Source organism: Schistocerca piceifrons, chromosome 11, assembly GCF_021461385.2.
Source record: "Schistocerca piceifrons isolate TAMUIC-IGC-003096 chromosome 11, iqSchPice1.1, whole genome shotgun sequence".
Classification (NCBI taxonomy): domain Eukaryota; kingdom Metazoa; phylum Arthropoda; class Insecta; order Orthoptera; family Acrididae; genus Schistocerca; species Schistocerca piceifrons.
Window position 1 is genome coordinate 53,824,932 of NC_060148.1, and position 22,916 is coordinate 53,847,847.

A 22,916-nucleotide genomic window follows, 5' to 3' on the forward strand; every position below is an offset into this window, starting at 1 on the left:
CGGTGTGGGATCCTTACCAGATAGGACTAACGGAGTACATCGAAAAAGTTCAAAGAAAGGCAGCACGTTTTGTATTATCGCGAAATATGGGAGAGAGTGTCACAGAAATGATACAGGATTTGGGCTGAACATCATTAAAAGAAAGGCGTTTTTCGTTGCCACGGTATCTTCTCACGAAATTTCAATCACGAACTATCTCCTCCGAATGCGAAAATATTTTGTTGACACCGACTTACATAGAGAGGAACGATCACCGAGATAAAATAAGGGAAATCAGAGCTCGTAGGGAAAGATATAGATGTTCATTTTTTCCGCCCGCTATACGACATTGGAATAATAGAGAATTGTGAAGGTGGTTCGATGAACCCTCTGCCAGGCACTTAAATGTGATTTGCAGAGTAGCCATGTAGATGTAGATGTAATAGTTGGTGAACACAAATTCGAGCGTGTTGACCAGTTTAAATTTCTTAGATCAGTGATAGATGAACAAAATCAGAGACTGGCAGAAATGAAAGCGAGACTACAAAATGCTAACCGAGCCTATTATGCAATACAAAATCTCTTAGGGTCCAAACTGCTGACTAGAAAAACTAAAATAAAGTTATATAATACAATCATCAGACCAGTTCCAATCTATGGGGCAGAAACATGGAACCTAACGAAAACAGAACACCACCATTTACAAGTGTTTGAGAACAAAGTCTATAGAAAAATCTTTGGTCCATATTATGACAATGAATCACAATGCTGGACGAGAAGACACAACACAGAAATACACTAGATATCACTGCAGCCAACAATAGTAAACACACTAAATGCTAGATGACTGCAATGGGCTGGACATTTGATAAGAATGAAAAAAGACCAAATTGTGTTGAGAATGGTTCAAATGGCTCTAACCACTTTGGGACTTAGCATCTGAGGTCATCAGTCCCCTAGACGTAGAACTACTTAAAGCTAACTAACCTGAGGACATCACACACATCCATGGCCTAGGCAGGATTCGAACCTGCGACCATAGCAGCAGCGCGGTTCCGGACTGAAGCGCCTAGAGCCGCGCAACCACAGCGGCCGGCAAAATGTGTTAAGAATATTCAGCGAGAAACCATGTGGCAAAAGACCGAGGGGAGACCCGGGAGCACTTGGGGCAATGAAATTGACTGCATATGCGAAAGATTATGTCAGAGACAGCAAAGGACTTGTGAGAGCAGTTGAACGGAATGGACAGTGTCTTGAAAGGAGGATATAAGATGAACATCAACAAAAGTAAAACGAGGATAATGGACTGTAGTGGAATTAAGTCGGGTGATGCTGAGGGAATTAGATTAGAAAAAGAGACACTTAAAGTAGTAAAGGAGTTTTGCTATTTGGGGAGCAAAATAACTGATGATGGTAGATGTAGAGAGGATATCAAATGTAGACTGGCAATGGCAAGGAAAGCGTTTCTGAAGAAGAGAAATTTGTTAACATCGAGTATAGATTTGAGTATCAGGAAGTCTTTTCTGAAAGTATTTGTATGGAGCGTAGCCATGTATGCAAGTGAAACATAGACAATAAATAGCTTAGACAAGAAGAGAATAGAAGCTTTCGAAATGTAGTGCTACAGAAGAATGTTGAAGATTGGGTGGGTAGACCACGTAACTAATGAGGAAGTATTGAATAGGATTGGGGAAAAGAGAAATTTGTGGCACAACTTGACTAGAAGAAGGGATCGGTTGGTAGGACATGTCCTGAGGCATCAAGGGATCACAAATTTAGCATTGGAGGGCAGCGTGGAGGGTAAAAATCGTAGAGGGAGACCAAGAGATGAATACACTAAGCAGATTCAGAAGGATGTAGGTTGCAGTAGGTACTGGGAGATGAAGGAGCTTGCACAGGATAGAGTAGCATGGAGAGCTGCATCAAACCAGTCTCAGGACTGAAGACCACAACAACAATAACATGTGAAAGATTGGGAATAAATAACTGGCAAGAGGCAGCACAAGACAGGAGCATCTGGAGGAATCGAGTGAGATCGGCACGGGTGCTTCGCGTCCCTTAGAAGCCTACTACTGCTGTATGATTCCCTTTCAGAGGTGGAATGCGCCGCAGTCGCTGTTTTCGCCGCTGCTGCAAAGGTCAGCCACAGGCCTTGAACCCCGGACGCCGGCAGCCGCCGCCTCACTTCTCCCCCTCCTCCTCCTTTCCCTTCTATATTTTTGATTCGTCACGCCGGATCCGCACACCTGCTGGAGTTGATGTTTTTCGTCTCCTGTGACGCACTTACGATTTGCAATCCCACACGAAACAGTCTTCGAGCTTTAACAAAACAAGAATTACGTCACGAATTATTCAGAGAGGAATGGAAAAACTTGTATAAGTCGACCTCGGGGGAGATTTGTTTCGGTCTCGCTCTGTTCCCAAATACGGGTTGCATTTCATGTCCTTGGTCTCATAACTCCAGTCTGCTTTCTGTACAAACTGCAGATAACCTTTCCCTGTTGACTTTAAAATTTCCGAGAAAATGGTTCAAATGGCTCTAAGCACTATGGGACTTAACATCTGAGGTCATCAGTCCCCTAGAACTACTTAAACCTAGCTAACCTAAGCCACCTAAGGACGTCACACACATCTATGTCCGAGGCGGGATTTGAACCTGAGACCGCAGCAGAAAATTTCCAAGAGTGCATTCCGGTCTACATCATAACAATCGTTCTGCAAATTTACAGAAAGCTGCACTACTGGCCATTAAAATTGTTACACCACGAAGATGACGTGCTACAGACGCGAAATTTAACCGACAGGAAGAAGATGCTGTGATATGCAAATGATTAGCTTTTCAGAGCACTCAAACAAGGTTGGCGCCGGTGGCGACACCTACAACGTGCTGACATGAGCAAAGTTTCCAAGGGATTTCTCATACACAAACACCAGTTGACCGGCGTTGCCTGGTAAAACGTTGCTGTGATGCCACGTGTAAGGAGGAGAAATGCGTACTATCACGTTTCCGACTTTGAGAAAGATCGGATTGTAGCCTGTCGCGATTGCGGTTTATCGTATTGCGACAGTGCTACTCGCGTCGGTCGAGATCCAATGACTGTTAGCAGAATATGGAATCGGTGGGTTCAGGAGGGTAATACGGAACGCCGTGCTGGATCCCAACGGCCTCGTATCACTAGCAGTCGAGACGACAGGCATCTTATCCCCATAGCTGTAACGGATCGTGCAGCCACGTCTCGATCCCTGAGTCAACAGATGGGGACGTTTGCAAGACAACGACCATCTGCACGGAAAGTTCGACGACGTTTGCAGCAGCACGGACAAACAACTCGGAGACCGTGGCTACGGTTACTCTTGACGCTGCATCACAGACAGGAGCGTCTGCGATGGTGTACTCGACTACGAACCTGGGTACACGAATGACAAAACGTCATTTTTTCGGATGAATCCAGGTTCTGTTTCCAGCATCACGATGGTCGCATCCGTGTGTGGCGATATCGCGGTGAACGCACATTGGAAGCGTGCATTCGTTATCGCCATACTGGCGTATCAACCGGCGTGATGGTATGGGGTGCCATTCGTTACACGTCTCGGTCACCTCTTGTTCGCATTGACTGCACTTTGAACAGTAGACGTTACATTTCAGATGTGTTACATTCGATCCCTGCGAAACCCTACATTTCAGCAGGATAATGCACGACTGCACGTTGCAGTTCCTGTACGGGCCTTTCTGCATACAGAAAATGTTCGACTGCTGCCCTGGCCAGCACATTCTCCAGATCTCTCACCAATTGGAAACGTCTGGTCAATGGTTGCCGAGCAACTGGCTCGTCACAATACGCCAGTCACTGCTCTTAATTAACTGTGGTATCGTGTTGAAGCTGCACGAGCAGCTGTACCTGTACACGCCATCCAAGCTCTGTTTGACTCAACACCCAGGCGTATCAAGGCCGTTATTACGGCCAGAGGTGGTTGTTCTGGGTACTGATTTCTCAGGATCTATGCACCCAAATTGCGTGAAAATGTAATCACATGTTCTAGTATAGCCTGTTTATCATCTGTATTTCTTCTTGGTGTAGCAATTTTAATGGCCAGCAGTGTATAGTCGTTGGTTTACCATTATTTAACCAATCTTCTGAGATAAGTCGTAGGGTCAGTATTCTCTGTGACCAAAACTGATCTCCCCCGAGTCGTCTTCTGCCCGTTTTCCCCATCTTCTCCAAAAAATTCATGTCACCGTTTTACAGTTCAGTACGTCTCGCACCTGCCTAATTTCAAATTGAAATTCTTAAGCTCTTCTTGGCGTTTGAGGGTATTTCGGCTGTCTCATATACTAGTATCTCGCAGACCATGTGGAGAAATTTTGTCGCGGATGGGTCTCCCAAGGACCACAGTAATTCTGAGTGAACGTCATATACTGCAGGTGCCTTGTTTCGACTTATGCCTGTCAATGCTCACTCACATTTTTACCGCTGTATCATATCCCCTGTATTATCTTGATGTACTTACCCTGTCTTCAATTCTTTTTCTTTTGCACATACATATATATATTCCTCCCACTTTTAAGTTTTCCCTTCGTTCGTCAGTAGCCTACTGGTTTGGCATCTGAGCTTTTAGTATCCACACAGCTGCTTTTCTTCCCTCCGAAGGTCTGTTTCAGTTTCCTAACGGCGGTACCTATCTTTCCTGTAGTTGTACATGCTTCTCTAAATTTGCATTCGTCCTCTAACCAGTCCCACTTAGCCAATCTCATGTTTTGTCCTCCTTTTCGCCTGCTTCTTCTGGTTAATTTTTATTTTTTCTCCTTTCGTCAGTCAAACTGGATGCATCCTATGATATCCAAAAGTTTCTGTTGGACTTTGACTTTTTTACTTTTTTGTTCGTCTGCTGCCTTCCCTATTTCGTGCCTCATAGTTAACCCTTCGTCTTCTTTTATATCCCTCTCCCCTGTTTGTGAAACATTGCCTTATGCTCCCTCTGCAACTCTCAACTCCCTCTGACCTCTTCAGTGTGTCCATGTCCCATCACATTAATTTTGTGTCTTAGTGCCATTTTTTTAGTTTTAATCTGACAGAAGCCAATAAATTAAGAAGTCTGTCGTCTTCTGTCCTGGAAATGTCTTACAGTTCAGAACCTTGCTTAATAAACGTCTGTCTTTCCGTTATACAATCAATTTGAAACCTTCCTGTGCCTTCAGCCACGTATTACACTCTATATATTGTTCTGCCAGGCGCCTTCCTCTTTCATTCGTTTCCCTTGACCCCGCCTTCTCCAACTACTTTTTTTTTCTTTTCTTACTTTTGCTTCTCTCTACCGTTGTAAGGATAACGTTTGCTTTTGATTATTTTCTATTTAATTAACTAAATAGTCGTTATTATTATTATTATTGTATGAGCCATCAGAATCAGGCGAGGTACAATTACTCAATGTCGCCTTTGATGGTTGGCCTTCCTTTGTGCCCAAAATTTTTTCATCCTTTCAGAATGAAATCTCTTCTTTCATCAGACTATGGTGTTCCAGTCCTTTTTCTAATTTCCCTCTGACCAACTTTCCAATCAAATATATTTTTTCTGCATGTTCTTCTGTCTGTAACGTCTGTCTGAGTTATACTGGTTACTTTAAGATCCTCCATAATCGCAGCGATCCATTTAATTGGCTCAGTTTTGTCCTTACTTCTGTTTTCGTAGAATTCTAATACTTGTTTTGTCAACCCAGTGGGTGCCATTCTTTTAATGCGCGCATAAAATTTAAGTCTTCGTTTACTCGTGTAACCATGTATGTCCGTGTATTCTTCTATTTCCTTATTGCTTCTCAGCTTATAAGTTTCTCCATCGGTAACTTTTGGGCCGAATATTTCTTCTGAATTTCTTCAATATCCTTCTTTCTCTTTAAAATTAAAATTTTTGCTCCATAAAGACATTCAGATTGGATTATGGTACTTTAATGCCTAAGTTTACTGAATTAACAAAGTGAGTTTTCATTATAAATATTTTGTGTTAATTGGAATGCAGTTGCCATTTTTTGATAGCGAAATTCGTTTGTAGCTTTTTCCAGACCGTTTTCTTGTACGATTTCTCCTAAGTATCTAAACAGAGAAACCCTTTTTATTTTTCCATATTTTGTGTTCAAAAACTTTGGTTTCCATTTGTTGCATGGTATATATTCCTTCTTTTCGAATGATATTAGTGGTACTACTTTTTCCGCAACTTCTTTGAGAATTTCAATTTATTTTTGAGCTGTGGTAATATCCCTAGTTAAAATTTTTAGATGAGCTGCAAATGTGAGGCAATCTACTCTAATGTTACTTCTATCTTACTTGATTGATTGATCTATATTTTGAATCGACTTTTGCTTTCGGTATTCTGTAATTACCTTTTCCGAAACACAGTTAAACTGTAATGGGGACAGTTCATCTCCTTATCTAACACCAGTCTTTATATAAAATGGTTCAGAAATTTCTCCCATGAAACTTCAGAGCTAATGTCGGTTAACATTTCCTTAATCAGTGTTTGACTCCTATTATGTAGCCCTTGTTCCTTTAAAATCTGGAAAAGAGATTCACGATCAACTGAGCCGTACACCTTTTTAAAATCCGCAAGTATATACTCAATGTCGTTACTAGAAATCCTTTGGTGTCTGAGGATTAAGCTTAAATTAAGAACTTGTTCTGGACAGGATCTATTTGTTCTGAAGTCTACTTGGTATCCACCAATTTTAGATACTTACTGTTCTTGGGCTCGGTCACGTAAACATTTCAAGATAATTTTGTATGTTAGGGGGAGAAGAGAGATTCCTCGGTAGATATTGACATCAGTTCTATCCTCTTTTTCATGCAATGGATGGATGAATTAGGGCAATTTTCCAGTCTTCAAGTATTTTCTCAGTTTGCCAGATATGTCCTGTTCGTTGAGTGATCTCTTTTATATTGTTAGGGCCAGCTGATTTTATTAGTTCTGCAATTATACCCTCTTCTCCGGAAGCTTTATTGTTTTCATGTCTCTTCATTTGTCTAGTTATTTCTTCAGGTTGTGTAGAGTTAGGGTTCGTGTTATCAGTTTCCTGTGGTGGGAATTTATTCACTCGTTCAGGACAGTTAACAGTTTTTCAAAATAATTAGCAAGTACCTTACGATTTTCCTGGTTGTTAAGAGTCAAACTGCCATTTTCATTTTTGAAGCAAAGACTTTGATGTTGGTAACAAGTTGGTTTTGTTTTGATGTTTTATAAAAGTTTCTTGAATTGTTATTTTGGAAATCTTTCTCAATTTGTAAAACTTGGGCATTTTCGTAGTTTCTTTTAATCTGTCGGATTAATTTAGATGTTTCTTTTCTTATATTTAGAACGGTGTTGTACGTATTTCCAGTTTTGTTACTATTCCAATGTTTGAATGCCTCACGCCTAGACTTAACTGCTGTTTCACAATCCGCTTTCCACCCAGGGTGTTTTTGTTACTTTCGAAGCGGGGTTAAATTTGTGCTGTTTCGATGAACTTTTCTTTTAAGATTTGCCACTTGTTGGATTGTTTTTTGTCAAGTTCGCTTGTTAGAGTAGGGGTTTTTTAGCAGTGTCAAATTTTGGGATAACATTTTTGTTTTGAAGAGTTTTTGAGGTTGAAGTTTTATTTTTATTCGCGTAAAATAACGGTCAGAATTAAACTTGTTATATTTTTCCGTCCCATACGTTAGTAATTTACCAAGAGACAATATTGATCGTGAAATATGTAGAAACAGACGAATCACACTGCTTTTGAATATGTCACTATTCGCACATTATTCTGCTGAAAGCAATAGAATACAAACACACTTCGTGCATAAGACCCATATGTTTCTGTTGTCTGGTATTATTATCATAGACACTTTCCTTGACACATAAAATTTTTTTATGGAGTCCGAAGATTCACCCTTTCTTATACTTCGCTCGACTTTCTAATACACGAATATTTTTCTAAATGTAATTACTTTTGCTTCAAAAGAGAATGTGTCGAATATTCTTGCCGCTTTTGGCTCAGATTTAGCAACAATTGTGGAATTGTTTCCTCCTGTGTTGGTAAACAGTTTTATTGCTTTTGCCGATTTATTACCACGTCAGTAAGGTTTATTTGATACGTTAAATAATGTAGACATTACATTCCATATAAGTTTCCAGCGTTCAGCATTCACTGATTTGGCTGAAAGTGTAGCGAAAAAAACTCGGCATTGTTGGATAGATATAAGGCGTCTTTTTGTAAAAGGTAAGGTCTTCTGGTGTTTACTAGCAACTTTTTATTAGTAAAAGAAAACGGCACTATTGAGTAAATGTCTGTACGTTACAAGAATATAGTAAATACAGTGTCCTGTAATATACACTATGTGATCAAAAGTATCCCGATACCCCCAAAAAACATACGGTTTTTTTATATTGGGTGCACTGCGCTGCCACCTACTGCCAGGTACTCCATATCAGCGACCTCAGTAGTCACTAGACATCGTGAGAGAGCAGAATGGGGCGCTCTGCGGAACTCGCGGACTTGGAAAGTGGTCAGCTGATTGGCTGTCACTTGTGCCATACGTCTGTACGCGAGATTTCCACACCACTATACATCCCTAGGTCCACTGTTTCCGAGGTGATAGTGAAGTGGAGAAACGTACAGGCAGACCTCGTCTGTTTACTGACAGAGACTACCGACAGTTGAAGAGGGTCGTAATGTGTAATAGACAGACATCTATGCAGACCACCACACAGAAATTCCAAACTGCATCAGGATATACTACAAATACTATGACAGTTAAGCGGGAGGTGAGAAAACTTGGATTTCATGGTCGGGCGACTGCTTATAAGCCACACATCACGCCGGTAAATGCCAAACGACGCCTCGCTTGGCGTAAGGGGCGTAAACATTGCACGACAGAACAGTGGAAAAACGTTGTGTGGAGTGACAAATCACGGTACACAGTGTGGCGATCCGATGGCAGGGTGTGGATATGGCGAATGCCTGGTGAACGTCATCTGCCAGCGTGTGTAGTGCCAACAGTAGAATTCGGAGGCGGTGGTGTTACGGTGTGGTGGTGTTTTTCATGGAAGGGGCTGGCACCCCTTGTTGTTCTATCACAGCACAGGCCTACACTGATGTTTTAAGCACCTTCTGGTTTCCCACTGTCGAAGAGCAATTCGGGGATGACGACTGAACCTTTCAACACGACCAAGCACCTGTTCATAATGCACGGCCAGTGGCGGAGTGGTTACACGACAATAACATTCCTTCAATAGACTGGCCTGCATAGAGTCCTGACCTGAATCCTACAACACACCTTTGGGATGTTTTGGAACGCCGACTTCGTGCCAGGCCTCACCGACCGACATCGGTACCTCTCCTCATTGCAGCACTCCGTGAAGAATGGGCTGCCATTCCCCAAGAAACCTTCCAGCACCTGATTGAATGGATGCCTAGGAGAGTGGAAGCTGTCATCAAGGCTAAGGGTGGGCCAGCACAATACTGACTCCAGCATTACCGACGGGGGGCGCCACGAGCTTGTAAGTCATTTACAGCCAGGTGTCCGCATACTTTTGATCACATAGTGTATCGTATGTCCCTGGGTCCTTAGGGAACTTAACAACCACAATATGTCGATTTTATGGCACTACATACACTCCCTATCGAAAAAACTATATTACAAATCAATAGCCGCGCGGGATTAGCCGAGTGGTCTGAGGCGCTACAGTCATGTACTGTGCGGCTGATCCCGGCGGAGGTTCGAGTCCTCCCTCGGGGATGGGTGTGTGTGTGTTTGTCCTTAGGATAATTTAGGTTAAGTAGTGTGTAAGCTTAGGGACTGATGACCTTAGCAGTCAAGTCCCTTAAGATTTCACACAAATTTGAACATTTTTTGAACAAATCAATACAAACGTTAGTAACTGCATTCGTCAGATATCGTATTCAGAAGTGTAGCTCGCTGGCCGGTTGGGGCGCTGCTGTCGCTGGGGTTAACAAAAGCGAAACAGAATGCCGCGCTCACTGGGGGCCTTGCAGCTTGCAGCGAAAAGAAATGGAGGCACAAAACGTAGCAAAATCGACTGGCGCAGTAATTTTCCCCCCACTCGACGAGGAGGCCCAAAAAAAAAGAAAGAAAAGAAAAAAACAAAAAAAAGAAAAGTAAAAGAAAAGTTAAAAATAAAAAAGGAAAAAATTAAAGAAAAACATAAAACGTAAAAAAAAAAACAAAAAAAGAGAAAAAGGAAAAAAGAAAAAAGAGTAAAAAATAAAAAATAAAAAAAATAAAAAATAGAATCGTTGGCGATCACGTGAATGGGATGACAAACGACTGCATTGAGTGTATCCTGTGTTTGAGAAGCTACGAGCCGGTCGGATTGGCCGAGCGGTTCTAGGCGCTACAGACGGGAACCGCGCGACCACTACGTCGCAGGTTGGAATCCTGCCTCGGGCATGGATGTGTGTAATATCCTTAGGTGAGTTAGGTTTAAGTAGTTCTGTTCTAGGGGACTGATGACCTCAGAAGTTAAGTCCCATAGTGCTCAGAGCCATTTGAACCATTTTTGAAGCTACGAATGCGAACATTGTAGTAGAGCCGCGATGCTTCAGTACACGGGATCTCCTGAAGGCCGTGTGACCGCTGGCCTTCCAAACCGCCTGCCAAGACGCCACCTGACATTCAGCACTTGTGATTTTCCTCAAGTTACACGAGAAATGACGTCAATCCACCCTTTTTCTTGCTGTTTTTTTCTCGACTTCGAAGCTCATTTATGCTGATGGCTTTTGCATATTTAAGAAAACGAGCAAAGGCGTCCATAGTAACAGCTTCGCCTGTTTAATTTTTCGTAGTGTCTATCGGCGATTACGGAGCATCATTTACGGCAAATGGCTTGTCCGTTTAACAAAATGAGCGGAACCGTCGGTAATAGCAACTTACTTGACTTCACTTTTCGCAGCGCCATAATGAACCGCAGCTAGGAGGAAACTTAGTAGCTGTGACCGGCAAACAAACGTAGTCCGTACCTTTCTTATTTCTTCATTAATTTCTTTTTTTTTTTTATCTCTCACTCTCTCAACTCTGGCGCTTGCGATGTTTCGCAACAGTCGCAATCTTGTTGCAACGATTTGACGGCTCCCTAACCAGTTGACGAAATTACAACGCCACGATTGCGGCACGCGGCAAAACGAAGCTTTGTCGCGGAACCTGGCAGAATATTCAGAGAGATTCTTGTTGTACGTAAAGTATGCTAGCGGCAAGACGCAATCGATGCCTTCTCTGCGCGATAGCAATGGAAATAGTGTCGACGACAGTGCTGCCAAAGCACAGTTACTAAACATAGCCTTCCGAAATTCCTTCACCAAAGAGGACGAAGCGAATATTCCAGAACTGGAATCAAGAACAGCTGCCAACATGAGTAAGTTAGAAGTAGATATCCTCGGAGTAGTGAAGCAACTTAAATCACTTTATAAATGCAAGTCTTCCTGTCCAGACTGTATACCAGTTTCCTTTCAGAGTATGCTGATGCAATAGCTCCATACTTACGCCACGTACAACCGTTCGCTCGATGAAAGATCCGTATTCAAAGACTGGAAAGTTGCATGGGTCACACCAACATTGAAGAAAGGTAGTAGGAATAAGGCACTAAATCATAGGCGCATTTCATTAACGTCGATATGTAGCAGGATTTTGGAACATATACTGTGTTCGAACATCATGAATTACCTCGAGGAGAACGGTCTATTGACACACAGTCAACACGAATTTAGAAAACATCATTCTTGTGAAACACAACTAGCTCTTAACACACGAGAACTCCTGAGTGCTATCGATAAGGAATTTCAAATTGATTGCGTTTTTCTAGATTTCCAGAAAGCTTTTGACACTGTAGCACCCCAGCGCCTCGTAGCGAAATTGCGTGCTTATGGAATATCGTCTCAGTTATGTGACTGGATTTGTAATTTCATGTCATAGAGGTCACAGTTCGTAGTAATTGGCGGAACTTGATCGAGTAAAACAGAAGTGATTTTCGCTTTCTCCAAGGTTCTGTTATAAGCTCTCTGTTGCTCCTTATCTATACAAACGATTTAGGAGACAATCTGAGCAGCCGTCTTAGGTTGTTAGCAGGTGATGCTTTCCTTCATAGTCTAGTAAAATCATCAGAACATCAAAACAAATTGGAAAACGATTTAGAAAAGATATCTCTATGGTGCTAAAATTGGCAACTGACAATGAATGAAAAGTGTGATATCTTAAACATGAGAGCTAAAAGGACTCCGTTAAACTTCGCTTACACGATAGATCAGACAAATGTAAAGGCCATAAATTCGACTAAATATCCAGGAATAACAGTTGCAAACAACTTGAATTGAAAAGAACAGCCGGCCACGGTGACCGAGCGGTTCTAGGCGCTTCAGTCTGGAACCACGTGACTGCTACGGTCGCAGGTTCGAATCCTGCCTCGGGCATGGATGTGTGTGATGTCCTTAGGTTAGTTAGGTTTAAGTAGTTCTAAGTTGTAGGGGTCTGATGACCTCAGATGTTAAGTCCCATAGTTCTCAGAGCTATTTGAACCATTTTTGAAAAGAACACGTAAAAAATTTAATGAGGCACGCGAACCAAAGAGTGCGTTTTATTGGCAGAAAATGTAACAGATCTATTAAAGAGACTGCCTACACTACGCTTGTTTCGCGGTCGAGGATCCTCACCAGATGGGATCAACGGAGTACATCGAGAAAGTTCAGAGAAGGGTAGCAGGTTTAGTATTGTCGCGAAATAAGGTAGATAGTGCCACAGGCATGATACGTGAACTGGAGAGGCAATAATTAAAGCAAAGGCGTTTTTCGTTGCGACGGGATCTTGTCAAGAAATTTCAATCACAAATTTTATCCTCCGATTGCGAAAACACTCTGTTAGCACCTACCTACATAGGGAGAAATGATCATCCGATAAAATATGAGAAATCAGGGCACGCACAAAAAAATTTAAGAGCTCGTTCTTCCCGCGCGCCGACTTTTTCGGTGTCATCCGTCAGTCCCACCTGATGCGGATCCCACACCGCGCGGCAATGCTCCAGAATAGGGTGGACAAGCGTGGTGTAAGCAGTCTCTTTGGTAGACCTGTTGCACCTTCCAAGTGTTCTGCCAGTGGATCGCAGTCTTTGATTTGCTCTACCCACAACATTATCTATGTGATCGCTCCAGTTAAGGTTACTGGTAATTGTAGTCTCTAAGTATTTAGTTGAATTTATAGCCTTCAGGTTTGTGTGTCTTATCGCATAATCGAAATTTAGCTGCTTTCTTTTAGTACTCATGTGAATAACTTCACACTTTTCTTTATTCAGGGTCAGTTGCCATTTTTCGCACCATGCAGATATCTTACCTAAATCATTTTTCAATTCGTTTTGGTCATCTGATGACTTTACGAGACGGTAAATGACAACATCGTCTACAAACAGTCTAAGACGGCTACTCAGATTGTGTCCTATGTCATTAATATAGATCAGGAACAATAGAGAGCCTATAACACTTCCTTGGGCAACGCCGGGTATTACGTCTTTCTTACTCGATGACTTTCCGTCGATTACTACGGACTGTGGCCTTTCTGACAGGTAATCACGAAACGAGTCGCACAACTGAAGGGATATTGCATAGGCACCCAGTTTGATCAGAAGACGCTTGTGAAGAACGGTGTCGAAAGCCTTCTGGAAATCTAAAAATATTGAATCAATTAGACGTTCCTTTCGACAGCACTCATTACTTCGTGAGTATAAAGAGCTAGTTGTGTTTCGCAAGAACGATATTTTCTGAATCCGTGCTATGTGTCAATAAATCGTTTTTTTCGAGGCACTTCATCATGATCGAATACGGTATATGTTCCAAAAACCTACTGCAAATCGACGTTAGTGACATGGGCCTGTAATTCAGCGGATTACTCCTACTTCCCTTTTTGGGTATTGGTGTGACTTGAGCAATTTTCCAGTCTTTAGGTACGGATCTTTCTGTGAGCGAGCGTTTGTATATAATTGCTAAATGTGAAATGTTTTTAATGTCATGTTTCTTCTATTTAATGTGCTGTAATACAATAATCTTTCTTGCTAAAAATAAGTACCACATTTGAAGATGTTCATCACCGTAATGAGCATTCACGATTCATTGTTACTTTTATATCCAAATCTATGCCATAGCAGCTGACTGGCACGAGTGGCGCATGCTTGAATTTCCAAAAACAGTGAAACATAATTTTTTTTAATTTCTAACTGACAAGCGAAACACCAGTTGTGCCATAGCTATAGCTTTAAAAATGCTCTCACAATGAAAAATGTTCATAAAACATTTCACCTTCCTTTTTTCGCTGACTTAGGGGTTGAGTTTTGCTGTTTGGGAAGCAAAATAACTGATGATGGTCGAAGTAGAGAGGGTACAAAATGTAGACAGGTAATGGCAAGGAAAGCGTTTATGAAGAAGATAAATTTGTTAACATCGAGTATAGATTAAGTGTCAGGAAGACCTTTTTGAAAGTATTTTTATGGAGTGTAGCCATGTATGGAACTGAAACATGGACGATAAATAGTTTAGACAAGAAGAGAATAAAAGCTTTTGAAATATGTGCTGCAGAAGAATGCTGAAGATTAGATGGGTAGATGATGTAACTAATGAGGAGGTATTGCATAGAATTGACGAGAAGAGAAATTTGTGGTATAACGTGACTAGACAAAGGGACATTACGAAACGCCAAAGTTCAAAAATGGTTCAAATGGCTCTGAGCACTATGGAACTTAACTTCTGAGGTCATCTGTCCCCTAGAACTTAGAACTACTTAAGCCTAACTAACATAAGGACATCACACACATCCATGCCCGAGACAGGATTCGAATCTGCGACCGTAGCGGTCGCGCGGTTCCACACTGTAGTACCTAGAACCGCTCGGCCACCACGGCCGGTTAAACGTCAAGGGATCACCAATTTAGTACTGGAGACAAGCTTGGACGGCAAAAACCACAGAGGGAGACCAAGAGATGAATACAGTAAGGAAATTCAGAGGGATGTGACTTGCAGCAGTTACTCGGAGATGAAGACGCTCGCACAGGATAGGGTAGCATGGAGAGCTGCGTGTAACGGGTCTGGACTGAAGACCACAACAACAAAAGGTATTGATGCGTATTTTTCGTTTCTAAAATGCAAGCAAATACACAATTTCATAAACTTATCTTCGAAAATGCTTGCTCAATGAAAAATTTTAATAATGGCTTTCATCCGCTACTTCACCCCCCTACGGGTTCATTTCCAAAAATATTGACAGAAGCATTTCTTTTATTTCTAACCAAGAAGCCCATGGAAATGCTTTCATTATAGAATATTTCATAAAACACCCACTTAGGGATTGAGTTTCGAAAAACACTGAAATACGCATTTCTTTATTCCTTACCAAGAAGTCAAATATCAGTTTTTTATAAATCTAGCTTTAAAAATACTTTCATAGTGATTTTTTTAAACTTTCACCCACTATTTCACCCTCGCAGTGATTAAATTTATAAAAATGCTGAAACACGCATTGCTTGATTTCTGACCAAGAAACCAAATTTTCGTAGCTTTAACTTCAACGTTGCCTCTATGGCGATTTGTTTTCAGGAAGTTTTTCTACTCTATTTCAACCCCCTTGGGGGTGGAGTTTCGAAAAATCATTTCTCAAACGACGCCCACATTATCAACACCATCTGCTAATTTCAAGTTTCTATCCTTATTAGTTTGGGCTGGGCAAAAATGAGTCGGGACACTGCCTTTTATATATAGCGATTACAGCTCTTTTCTTATCGCTCCCACAGGGTAGCGAAGAAAAACTAATTACAACACTCACAGAGGCTTATAATTTATATAAAAAACACAGAGGCGTTTAAGCATTTTTTCTTCGCGGCATACGTAGGTGAATGGAGAGGGAGAAAGATACACTGCTACAGTGGGATATACCCTCTGCCATGCACTTCGCATTGGTTTGCAGAGTATGTCTATAGATGTAGATGAAGTAGAGAAATCACAGGGAACGGTAGAATACTCACTTTACAACGGTCTGCATCCTGTTGTTAGACATCGTCGTTGGAGAAATAAAGATCGAAGCTCCTCCGAGCTCCGAGTAATTATAGTTACGGAAATGTTCCACTTTCAGTGTATTATTCCAGTTCGTCAGCGTAGAGTATATTTCCGACGAGTTCCGGGTTCACAAGCTGGAAAGCCAGTTACAGAACGCGCGAAGCAGCAACAAACGATTCGTATTGTCACCGTCAAAGCTCTTCGATACGAGTGCCAGAGACGTGCCTACGCGTCAACAAAGACGATATACAACGCCCGCCGCCTGTTGCTTCAGCCGGCGACTGTCCAACACTGAAACGAAAAGGCGCCGCCAGGCAGTTCTCAGGACGGAAGCCGACAACCAGTAGCGGCGCAGCAAAGGGCGGGGGGGCCGGAGGGGAAGTGCTGCCGGTTTAGCGTCTTTCTCGGCATAATTCACCGCCGTGTTTTGCGGTAGAAAATAATTCATCCCTGCAGGCTGGACTTATAGCTTATTTGTTTCCCGTGGCTAATTCTTTCCGTAATATTAAGTCTACAATACATTTCGATCTGTATCTAAATTACATCTACATCTACATCTACATACATCCTCCGCAATCCACCATACGGTGCGTGGCGGAGGGTGCCTCGTACCACAACTAGCATCTTCTCTCCCTGTTCCACTCCCAAACAGAACGAGGGAAAAAAGACTGTCTATATGCCTCTGTACGAGTCCTAATCTCTCTTATCTTATCTTTGTGGTCTTTCCGCGAAATGTAAGTTGGCGGCAGTAAAAGTGAACTGCAGTCAGCCTCAAATGCTGGTTCTCTAAATTTCCTCAGTAGCGATTCACGAAAAGAACGCCCTCTTTCTCTAGAGACTCCCACCCGAGTTCCTGAAGCATTTCCGTAACACTCGCGTAATGATCAAGCCTACCAGTAAGAAATCTAGCAGCCCGCCTCTGAATTGCTTCTATGCCCTCAATCCGACCTAATAGGGATCCCAAACGCTCGAGCAGTACTCAAGAATAGGTCGTATTAGTGTTTTACAAGCGGTCTCCTATACAGATGAACCACATCTTCCCAAAAATCTACCAATGAACCTAAGACGACCATCCGCCTTCCCCACAACTGCCATTACATGCTTGTCCCACTTCATATCGCTCTGCAACTGTCTCAAGCGCTACACTACTAATGGAGTATTCATACACTACGGGATTCTTTTTCCTATTCATCAGCATTAATTTACATTTATCTATATTTAGAGTTAACTGCCATTCTTTACACCAATCACAAATCTTGTCCAAGTCCTCTTGTATCCTCCTACAGTCACTCAACGACGACACCTTCCCATACACCACAGCATTATCAGCAAACAGCCGCACATTGCTATCCACCCTACCTAAAAGATCATTTATGTAGATAGATTACGTCTAATGTATTATGTCTAATCAAGGGAAAAAAAACATGTAATGTGAGTTACTAAACACTAAAACGGACGCACGAGCGCAAATCTGAAGTGCAGGTTGCCTATCTGACAGCTTTCAGGGGCAAAAAATTTTGTTTCTAGTATAGTTATTGACCAAACTTAAAAATTTAAAGCACTGTCGTAAATTGGAAATTTGTGGTAAGTTCTTATGGGACCGAACTGCTCAGGTCGTAGGTCCCTAAGCTTGTTGTTGTGGTCTTCAGTCCAGAGACTGGTTTGAAGCAGCTCTCCCTGCTACTCTATCCTGTGCAAGCTTCTTCATCTTCCAGTAACTACTGCAACCTACATTCTTCTGAATCTGTTTAGTGTACTCATCCCTTGGCCTCCCTCTACGATTTTTACCCTCCACGCTTCCCTCCAATACTAAATTGGTGATCCCTTCTTCTAGTCAAGTTGTGCCACAAATTTCTCTTCTCTCCAATTCTATTCAATACCTCCTCATTAGTTATGTGATCTACCCATCTAATCTTCAGCATTCTTCTGTAGCACCACATTTCGAAAGTTTCTATTACTTTCTTGTCTAAACTATTTATCGTTGACGTTTCACTTCCATATACATGGCTACACTCCATACAAATACTTTCAGAAACGACTCCCTGACATTTAAGTCTATGATGTTAACAAATTCATCTTCTTCAGAAACGCTTTCCTTGCCATTGCGAGTCTACATTTTATATCCTCTCTACTTCGACCATCATCAGTCATTTTGCTCCCCAAATAGCGGAACTCCTTTACTACTTTAAGTGTCTCATTTCCCAATCTAATTCCCTCAGCATCACCCGATTTAATTCGACTATATTCCATCACATCCCTAAGCTTGCACAATAGTTAATCTAACTTACACTAAGGACAACACATACATCCATGCCCGAGGGAGCACTCGAACCTCCGACAGGGGAAGCAGCGTGAACCGTGACAAGACGGCTGAGACAACGCGGCATTCGCACGCGGCTATCGTAATCTACTCATTACGACATATAATCGCATGTTGACACAATAAGTCTAATATTAAAGTTAGAAACTTGTGTGGGTCTTGAGAGAGTATACAAGGTGATTTTTCCCACAGTGTACGAAATCTAGAAATTGATCGACGAGAGAACACGGAACAAAAAAGGTCTAATGAAGTTATGTTCGGAATTGGGTGGTTTCTATGCTACAGACCATTTATTCAAACATCCTTTGTTACGAAGACTGCTGTCTAACACGCGCTGTAACGTGGTTTCCTCCTAGAGGGTGGTACCGTTCCCCATACGGCATACCCTGGCACCCTCTCTGCGACAGTAATTGGTAATGTTGTGTCCGAATCTCTCACCTTGTAGTGGATGTGATACAGCGTTGTACCCAATTGTCTCATATTCAAATCGAGAGCTTGCCGACACGGTGTTTACTTACGGAAAGGCAAATGGCCGGCCACTGTGACCGAGCGGTTCTAGGCGCTTCAGTGCGGAACCGCGCTGCTGCTACGGCCGCGTGCTCGAATCCTGCCTCGAGCGTGGTTGTGTGTGATGTCCTTAGGTTAGTTAGGTTTTAGGGGACTGATGACCTCAGATGTTAAGTCCCATAGTGCTCAGAACCATTTCAACCATTTTTTTTGTTAAGTCCCATAGTGCTCAGAGCCATTTGAACCATTTGAAAGGCAAATGGCAACGAGCGGCGGGCAACAAGGTCATATCAGGAGACTTATCCCAGCCGACAGCAACTGCAGCATTCAATGTATGCAAACAGTGTTTCGCCTTTTTCCTGAGACAGTGTCGTTTTAGGAAGCAGGAATTCACGAAGGACATACCCCAAATGTTCGGACACCAGACTTTAAGGAAAATGTGATTAACACTGTCGAAAGCGACCGCCGTATCATTACCAGGCAGTTGGCTTTGCCAGTACGGGGGAAGCCAGACTACTGTGTGGAACATTCTCTCTCCTTATCGCTCACAGAGCGTGCAGCGCTTACTAGCGACAGAGTTTGCACTGGCTTCTTTACCAGGCAAACACGATTCCGGGATTTGTGTCATCCATCCTATTCACAGGCGAGGCCACCTTTATGCGGTGTGGTATCTTCAACTTTCATAGTAGCCGTCTATGGGTTAGTATGTAGGACTCCCACGGTATGCTGACAGCGAATCATCAGCATGGGTGCAGCCGGAATGCGTGGGCCGGGATAACTGGCGACCGTATTTTGGGACCAGTCTTCCTTTAACGTCGCCTAACACGCCGGAACTTTCGGCGTTTTTTGCGGGTGACTTCACCTCCCCTGCTGGAAGAAGTGCCATTGCTGATTCGAAGGGTTATGTCGCTGCTACACACTGGTGCTCCAACCCATTTCGGCGTTAACGTTCGGACGCATCTCAGTCGTGTCCTCCCTGGTCGATGAATCGGTCGAGGGAGTCCAGTTGCGTGGCCTGTTCTTTCACCGGATCCCAGCCCTTGCGATTCCTGGTTATGGGGCCGTCTCAAAAGTATCGTGTATGCGGAGCTCATTCCAGATGTGGAGACACTGGAGCAGCGTGTTTATGCTGCCTTTGACTGTTCGGATGCAACCTGGCCGATGTGAACGTGTGGGACAGACGACGCTACTTATACACGCATCCGTTGGAGCACATGGAAACCATTTCCAGCACGTACCGTAACTGTGCCTGAAAGGCACAGCGTCTATTGACAATGTATGACTGAATAAATGGTATGTAGCATGGAAACCATGCGTTTCCGTGCTTGAGTTCTTTAGACCACTTCTGTTCCGTATCCTCTCATCGATCAATCCCTGGAGTTTGTAAACGGTGGAAAAAATCACCCTGTATAACTTACAGTGGGCAAAATTTCGCGTTTTATTGATCCCGTATTTGAGAATGAGAGCATTTTAAGCCTTTCCGAAGCTTTTTCTGGCAGACACTCCGCACGAAAGAATGAAACGTTAAAAAGTTGATCGCTGACTGGGTTTTCGCTGTTCGTGCACTAAAACCCAAGCGTCAGGCATGACGTTTTGTTTTATTACTTCTTTACTGCTGTAAGTAGGCTGTTTAGGTTTTTATGTTGGTAACGCCATGAAAACCACTGACTGTGCTATGTGCAGTCTGTGGCTGGTTTGCATAGTTGCAATTCGCCATTGTGGTGTTGGGCAGTTGGATGTGAACAGCGCGTAGCGTTGCGCAGTAGAGTTGGGCAACACGATTCTTTTTCCCGATTCGATTCCTACGATTCAATCTCACATTGCGAATCGATTCCTACGATTCGTTCACGATTCTTTCAAGATTCATTCTAGTCCGCGATGGCACGATTCTTACGGAATGCAAAAAGTTCTACATCTTACTCACAGATGGCAGAACAGGTCTAAAATTGTCAATGTGGCTAGAATCGAACTGATAAGATATGCCAGAAATAGTTCATTTATGAGTAAACATGCATATGACGTTACAAGCGTGATTCTCGATTTACACGTGTAATGCCTTAATTGTTGAAAGGTCACGTTTGATTTGATTGCATCTATTGTTTTATTTCAGTATGCCAGGAAAGAGGAGTCGATTTGTGCTGAAGGTGGTGCAAAATTACGTGGTATGCCAGTTTGGTTGTGTGGCTTGAACGCGCAGACGTCTGTTTTATAATAACAAAATCTAGCAGTGAGGCAGACGTGGTTTGGCTCATATCATTCTAAGTTTTTCTGTGCTAAGATGTCTTTCCAAGTCCACATCACCCTTGTAATTCATAACGCAGCTGACAGCCCTCCCACACAGTAAATTTAGCTTAACTTTCATTTCTTCTAAATACAAAGCATGGGTATTTGGTTTTTAATTTGTCGGAGAACTTGCTGCTGTCACTACTATTTACGTGAGAAGACGACATACTTCTAAACAATAGGATTCAATCGTATACGTCGACATTACTTCACTAAAATTTAATATGAATCTGAACAGGATAACATTGGAAAACTCGAAATGGAAATTATTAATTAAAAAGCTTTTGTTTAAAGACGGTATTACACATCGATCCGCCAAGAAAGGTATTGGTTAGAGTGCCTACATTCTCTCTATAGAGGCTCTGTAATATTGGTCTAGTGCGACAGCCATTTAGTGGCGGGACTGGTGGAACTAACAGAATTAGCAAATTGGCAGTGAAGTAATGTCGCTGTATACGATTGTATCCTACACTTTAGAAGTATGTCGTCTTCTCACATAAATAGTAGTGGCAGAAGCAATTTCTCAGACAAATTAAAAGCAAAATTCATATGCTTTGTATTTCGACGAAACAAAAGTTAAGCTAAATTTGCAGTGTGTGAGGGCTGACAGTTGCTTTATTGTGAAATATAAGGTGCTGTTGAATTGGAAAGAGCACAGAAAAACGTAGGATGATACGAATCCGCGTATGTGCACTATGTAGGGATAGTAAATGGGAAATGCCTTTACGCTCGTTTCCATCAGCCACCGCCAAGTGTCAGCTTGGTTTTCACGTCGAGTAATATTACGGCCCACGAACTTCGTTTGTTCCTTCCGAGCTTCCTTTGTTCACACGCATCCTCCACTTGACTGCCATCTGGCGGTCGTAATCATTCGGCACGACTCGGCATGATTCGGGAAGTTGCCTTCGAAGCATAGCGTACTAAGAATCGATGAATCGTTGGAACTTGGAATCGTCACGACTGGGAAACACGCAATCGTTCTAACGATTCTTTTGAACGACCATTCGTCCGTATCACGATTCGATTCTTTATTTAGAGTCGTTCAGATGAACGACTCATTCACGAATCGCCACAACTCTATTGCGCAGTTGGAGGTGAGCCGCTAGCAGTGGTGGATGTGGGGAGAGAGATGGCGGAGTTTTGAGAGCGGACGATCTGGACGTGTGTCCATCAGAGAGAGTAAATTTGTAAGACTGGATGTCATAAACTGATATATATATATATATATATATATATATATATATATATATATATATATATATTATGACTTTTGAACACTCTGAAGGTAGATACATTGTTTGTTCTCTATCAAAATCTTTCATTTGTTAACTATGCCTTTCAGTAGTTAGTGCCTTCAGTAGTTAGAATCTTTTATTCAGCTGGCAGTATTGGTGCACGCTGTATTGCAGTAGTTTGAATAACGAAGATTTTTGTGAGGTAAGTGATTCGTGAAAGGTATAGGTTATTGTTAGTCAGGGCCATTCTTTTGTAGGGATTTTTGAAAGTCAGATTGCGTTGCGCTAAAAATATTGTATGTCAGTTTAGTGATGATCAGAATAAGTAAAGAGAGAAATGTCTGAGTACGTTCAGGTTTGCTCAGCTGTTTGAAAATCAAATAACGTAAGGGGTTTACCAGCACAGTAATTCAATAATTTTTCCAAGGGGACGTTTCACTGCTAACGCTATCCGCAACAAAATTTTGCAGACAGAATCCACACACGCCACAGAACGTAACTGCAAAGTTATGTAATTTTGCGACACACAGTTTAGAACATAC

General features: G+C 42.3%; 1 protein-coding gene across 2 annotated transcripts in view; it reads right to left on the reverse strand.

The window, feature by feature from the left end:
• The window catches only part of LOC124720034 (neprilysin-2-like), a 244,725-nt gene extending 228,411 nt beyond the window's left edge, over positions 1-16,314 (reverse strand). For both annotated transcript variants that reach the window (XM_047245283.1, XM_047245284.1), the window contains exon 1: positions 15,999-16,314. In XM_047245283.1, coding sequence (XP_047101239.1) covers positions 15,999-16,030 — 32 coding nt within the window. In that variant the 5' untranslated portion in view covers positions 16,031-16,314. The remainder of the gene's footprint in view (positions 1-15,998) is intronic.
• Between the last annotated feature and the right edge of the window lie 6,602 nt (positions 16,315-22,916).